The sequence below is a fragment of the Marmota flaviventris genome, chromosome 6 (genome assembly GCF_047511675.1).
Source record: "Marmota flaviventris isolate mMarFla1 chromosome 6, mMarFla1.hap1, whole genome shotgun sequence".
NCBI lineage: Eukaryota > Metazoa > Chordata > Mammalia > Rodentia > Sciuridae > Marmota > Marmota flaviventris.
The window spans coordinates 77866546-77872051 of NC_092503.1; the positions used below are offsets into that span (position 1 = coordinate 77866546).

Below are 5506 nucleotides of genomic sequence, written 5' to 3' on the forward strand. Positions count from 1 at the left end.
CTCAAGAAAATCCAAGTTGTAATTTACTTTATAACCTCAGAGAATCCTTTTTAAATTTACACTTTTAAATCTTTTATTTCTGAATACTGTGTCTTTATACTTTTAAATCTTTATTTCTGAATATTGTATCTTTATACTTTTCTATTATATTTGTTTTACCCTTTAAACATTCAGACAACAATTTAATTCAGAGTTTTATTAAGTAAATAATATTGTTCTGCCCTAACAACTTCATTAGTCCAGAAAAAGCCCCAAACTGTGAACTGTTTATCATATAGAACTCTTCACTCTTACCAACTTCATAAAGCTCTTACAAAATTGTTTCATGAATAGCATTAACTTTGGGACCATGAGAAATGTAGTCACATAAATATTCAAATACTCTATTTAAATCCTAAAAGAATCCACCACTTCAAAACTATCTTCCAAGACTATTTATATAAGACCTTGCTCAGCTTGCTAACCAATAACTTAATTATCATCTGAACCAAGACCATTCAGTATTATTGCCCTTCATCCATTTTTCAAATACCAAACTTGAACACAGTGTAATTCTTTTAAGAATCTTTATTGAATTTTTCCAACAATTCAGTCTGTTCAATCTTGATGCAGTTTATAAAAAGAAAAAATTCAGTACAGTTTCATATAAACTGCAATCAAAAAAAGTAATTTACTTTGTGAAAGAAGTTATCTGAAGTTGCAAGTTATTTTTTGTAATATGCAGAACAGTAAAATGTAAGCATGCTCTTGGATGCAGGTGCTCCTGTGCACTACAGAGTTATTTTAAGAGCTTGCTAAGGTCTGCAGGCAGTTCATGGGATGCATGAGGATAAAACTGATATTTATGAATAAAGTATTTTTCTCAAAAAAAAGTTGAGGCAGTTTCTGTTGGATGCTATCTGTGTAGGTACACTTGCTACACCTTGATCTGTACTAAGAGAAACAGCAAGGAGTCCATGCTGAAACTTGAAAAATCACTCCACATGTGTTGAGGAGTTCCAAGAAAAGAAAGAGGGCAAAACACTATGCACAGTTGTTCATCGTCTTACATTCTTACATTAATAGAACACACCGAGAAAATTTACGTAACAAGAAACAAAACCCCTTCACTGCTTTCAAAGTCAGTGGTGTCTATAGTGGAGGGTGGAAGTAGAGCAAGCCTAATACTGGATAAAGCTTAAGTCTACACCTCATGCAGAGTTGTCCTTTTTCCCCAGTCCTCTACTGTTCCTCAGACATCCGAATTAGAACTGAGGTTTGTTAACCTGGGGTCCGCATTGATTTCATATCTGTAATGATACCCTTCCATGTGATCCCTGCAGGCATCTCTGATGTTATGCATCCACTTTTTTATCCCCTTCCGGTTCAAATATAAAACAAGGAGGAAAATAGCGCCTATCAGGGCTAAAACAATACCCAGGAAGACATAAGAAGTCTGCAGGGATGGCGGGAGGATAGGGTCACAGTCCAGGTCAGAGCTGTTGAGTTCCAAGAGGACCCGATTCCTCATTTTTTCCGGGAATGCACAGGTGAGCCTGGCTTTGCCCTGAACTATCTCTGTCTCCTTGAGCCAGTCCACCATGTCCGCCATGTGGCAGTCGCAGACCCAGGGATTGTTGTCCAGGAATAACCTGACATGGGCCAGGCCTTGCAACTCCGCCAGGGTGCCATTGTGAAGGACCTTGAGAGCATTATCCTCCAGGTGGAGGCTTTCTAGGTATGTCAGGTTGCGGAAGGACACGTAGGTCAGGCTCACCAGCGAGTTGTTCCGCAGGTCCAGGTGCCTGAGGCTGGGCAGTTGAGCCAGCACGTCCCGAGGCAGGTAAAGGAACTGATTGCTGCCCAGGTCCAGGCTACGCAGCTCGCGTAGTGCGTGGCCCGTGCGCAGGGCCGCGGCCACCATGCCCTCGAAGCTTCGGTTCTGCTTCAGTAACTGGTCTGCAGGGGGCACGATGTGGTTCAGGATCAGTTCCTCCAGGGGGCTGGGAACAGAAGCACTGGTGTTGTTGCCCGAGAAGGCGAAGGGACTGATATGGGCGAGTGGGTTGTGGCTGAGGTCGAGCTGGCGCAGGCTAGGCAGATGATCGAAGGCATCGGCGTGCACCTCCACCAAGCGGCTGCCACTGAGGTTGAGCGCAGCCAGCTCGGCCAGCGGCGGGCGGCGGGCAAAGGCGCCGGCGGGGAGCACGGCCAGATGATTACCGGTGAGGAAGAGGTTGCGCACATAGAGTGGCAGGTCCGCGGGCACCTCGGTCAGGTTGCGGTTCACGCACTTGACGGTGCGCGCCGCTTCGGAGCACTCGCACATCGGTGGGCATTGGCTCGACAGTGGAGGCTGAGCAGACACCGCCGAGCCCAGGAACGACACTGAAGAGGTGGAGGAGTACGCGGAGGACGTAGGAGAGGACGAGGAGACCCAGCCCAAGAGGACTAGCGCCAGCCGCGCCAGCCGCAGCCGCCCGTCCCCGGCGGCGGGGCCTCGGGAGCACCCCCCAGGCATCGCTGCTCGCGTCTTCTCGGAGCTGGGCTGGGACGGCGCCCGCTCCGAAGGCTCGGGAGGCTGGGCCCGGAGGGAGCGAGCCGGCCGGAAACGTCTGGAGAAAACTTTCCTCTTGTGGGAGCCGAGGGGGACCACCGTAGCCGGAACTTGGCTAATAACCCCCTCGCCACCAAGCGTCCCCCTCCCGGGGCTAATTCCCCCGCCCTTCCCTCCAGAAAGTACGCACGGCGGGTAGGGACGCAGGTCTCCGCGCTCCTCCTCCCGCTCCTCTTCCAGCGCTGCCCTGGGTGGCACCTCCTTGCCTCTTGATATTGGCGCCAGTCGGTGGATCCGCTGCGCGACCTGGGATAAGCGAGAGAGAAGCGTGAAGACCCGGGTGTACGCCCCTCCCCGAGAGAAGTAACCGGTCTCTGAGAGCCACTGTCTCCACTCTGTCCCAGAGACCTCCTTCCAACCGCCCGCACTGTCTTCTCCTCCCCCAACCGCATCGCACATCCTACCCCGGAGCCGAGCAGTATCTAGTTCCAAGACCCGGAGCGCCAAGTCTGGGCTCGCCCCGGCCCACATCTATATATACCCATCTAGCCTCCCGCCCTCCTCCTTCCCCGATCTCACACATCTCCCGCCTCTAACTTCTCGCTTAATCCCCAGCGTCTTCCCAACTAAACTTCTCAATCTTCCAGTTCTTTTCTCCCACCGCCTCCGCGGACCACCTGCCTTCCGGGGTCTCCGCCTCCGCCCAGACCTCTCCTCCCGGTCCAGGTTAGGACCAAAGGGAAGTTTCAGGTTACAGGAGTCCTTTGATCTCTCTTTGAATCTTCTTGGATTAATAGGGAATGGAGGGGCGTAGAACTGTCGCCCCCCACCCCCAACCCGCGCCCCGCCAGTCTCTTCGATCCTAGAGGGGGTTCAAGACCTCTCCCAAGGAGAGAAACGGAGTCCGCGAACAAAGCGGCGGTGGGTCCCGGAGCTGGGTGGCAATCAGGACCAAAGCTACTCTCCTGCCGAGGACAGGGAGCGGCCCCGGCGCCACCTCTGGGTTCTTGCTCGGTTTCTGGCTCCCCACAGCTCACCTCCGTGCCCGCCACCTCCGAAGCCAACTCGGAGTCCCACCAGAGTCAGGGCGACTTCCGGGCTCCGCGCTGCAAGCGCCGACTCTCCTAGCACCCCAGCCCCTGGCCCAACCTCCACAGCTGGGAAAAACCAAGCCGGGGGGAGGGGGAGGGCCTGGCCTGCAGGAGGGATTTTGGCCGCGCAGCCAACCTTGGCAGCCCTAGGTAGGGTGGACTTAGGAAGGGAGATTGGGTGATCCGGCTGCGCGCCTCCTCCTGGTGGAAATCAACGAGGAACGTGCCGGAAAAGGTGAGGGAATCCCTCTCTCTTCCCCCTCCCCGGCATCCTTTGGTGGTTCTACACTTTGCATACAGTATTTACCTCGGACAGGAACGAAACCGCTGGGGAATCTCGTGGAATTTATCCTGCTTGGGGCTCCTTTGGCAGCGACGAGATAAAGGCGTGACGGAGCAGCGCAAAGCAGCAGCAGCAGCAGCAGCAAAAAGAAATGAGCTGAAATGTACAGCGGCAATAGCAAACGCCGAGCAGTGTGTAAGGGAGCTTCCGAAAGTCTCCCCACCAAACTGGTACCTTTGGCTGTCAACTTCAGATTTAAGTGTTGTTAATGCGTTCCCACCTGTCCCGCCCCCGCACGTCTTGGGTAGTTATGGGAACTTGTGAAGAGAGAGAACCAACTTCGGGGGAGGGGCGGTTGAGAAAGATTAGTGGAGTGGAGGGGAGACTTATTCTTGATTCATTAGGTTTTTCTCCTCCAAAAATTAAAAGCAGAAGAAAGAAAACGGCAGCCAAAGCATTTTAGAAACAAAAGGCAAATAGCAACCAAGTGAGTCACCCAGAAAGCGGACCCGCCCGCCCCACCCCCTGCAGATGTGGCGCCTTCTGTCAGAGCAAGTAACTTAAGCTGAGAGAACTTGGTGGGATGGGGAATAGACCAGGCTGATCCGGGAATGCAGAAGTTTATCCCAAAGTCCCTAGTCCCAGGGGGCACCCTGCAGGGAGCAGGACTATGGGGTTGGGGGAAAGAACTAATAAAGTGATTGATTACAGAAGGGATCTGTTATTATATTGGAGCGATTCTTGGGTCCTGAAAGCCTTGTCATTGCTCTCTCAAAAACTCTATATCCCCTTTGCCCCAATCAAATAACTTCCTCCACAGTATTAAGAAGGTCTTGGTTATTCCAGGTTTCTTCATATTAAAGAGGGGGATAAATGATATTAAGGAAAACGGTTGAGAAAATTAAGATCTGGTACAATAAAAAGGATCAAATAAGTCATGTTGAAGTTTGTTCCTGTAACATGTCTAGTGTGAGGGCCCCAGCGCTGCATCTATTCATGGTTAGTAGAAAGGGTCTGCAGAAACAACAACAAAAATGGCCCAGACAAAAAAGCTGCAGAGACTGGAGACTGCAGAGATTTGTGCAAAAAGCCAGTTTCATTAATTTGCATCTTCAGCACATTTATCTAAATCCCTTTCTTTTATTTTTTGCAACATAAATGTGAAACATTTTTTGCAAAAAAGAATCTGAAAAGCTGTAGTCATGTTCTGTATCCCAATTGTGGTGATGTTATATAAATCTATACATGTGTTAAAACTCATGATACTTTTTACACTATAAAGAGGCAGTTTGAATATATGATAATTTTAAAAATAAAATTAATTAAAACTGTAGTGACGCTGGGGCATTATTTAAATCTTTGATTTTATAAAATCTTTTGATTTTAGCAAAAGAGCAACTGCTCTGGTAGAAGAGTGAGACATTTTAGAATATAGAAAAACAATACATATTCTTATCTGATCTTCAAAACAGCTCAGAGGCAAGGGAGATATCATTAGTATTTATGTCTTGTGGAGGTTGTTATTGTTCTTTCTTTCTGTACTGGGGATTGAACACAAGGCCTGGAACGCGCTAGGCAAATTGTTCTACTACTAAG

The 5506-nt window shown here is 49.5% G+C and overlaps 1 protein-coding gene across 3 annotated transcripts; it reads right to left on the reverse strand.

Annotated features, from left to right (window-relative positions):
- Nucleotides 1–587: 587 nt before the first annotated feature.
- On the reverse strand, nt 588–4087 carry Tpbg (trophoblast glycoprotein). 3 transcript variants are annotated; one of them, XM_027928266.3, is made up of 2 exons: nt 3935–4087; nt 588–2842 (listed from the first exon to the last, which is right to left on the reverse strand). In XM_027928266.3, exon 2 carries the CDS (start codon nt 2498–2500, stop codon nt 1232–1234), a length of 1269 nt encoding a protein of 422 aa, XP_027784067.1. In that variant the 5' UTR covers nt 2501–2842; nt 3935–4087; the 3' UTR covers nt 588–1231. The 3 variants fall into 3 exon arrangements, with proteins under 3 accessions (XP_027784067.1, XP_027784066.1, XP_071470015.1); XM_027928265.3 differs by lacking the exon at nt 3935–4087 and adding an exon at nt 3574–3661; XM_071613914.1 differs by lacking the exon at nt 3935–4087 and adding an exon at nt 3001–3028.
- Between the last annotated feature and the right edge of the window lie 1419 nt (nt 4088–5506).

Excerpts from the sequence above, each read along its gene's own strand:
- Tpbg (XM_027928266.3), bottom strand. The coding sequence starts at position 2,500 with ATGCCTGGGGGGTGCTCCCGAGGCCCCGCCGCCGGGGACGGGCGGCTG.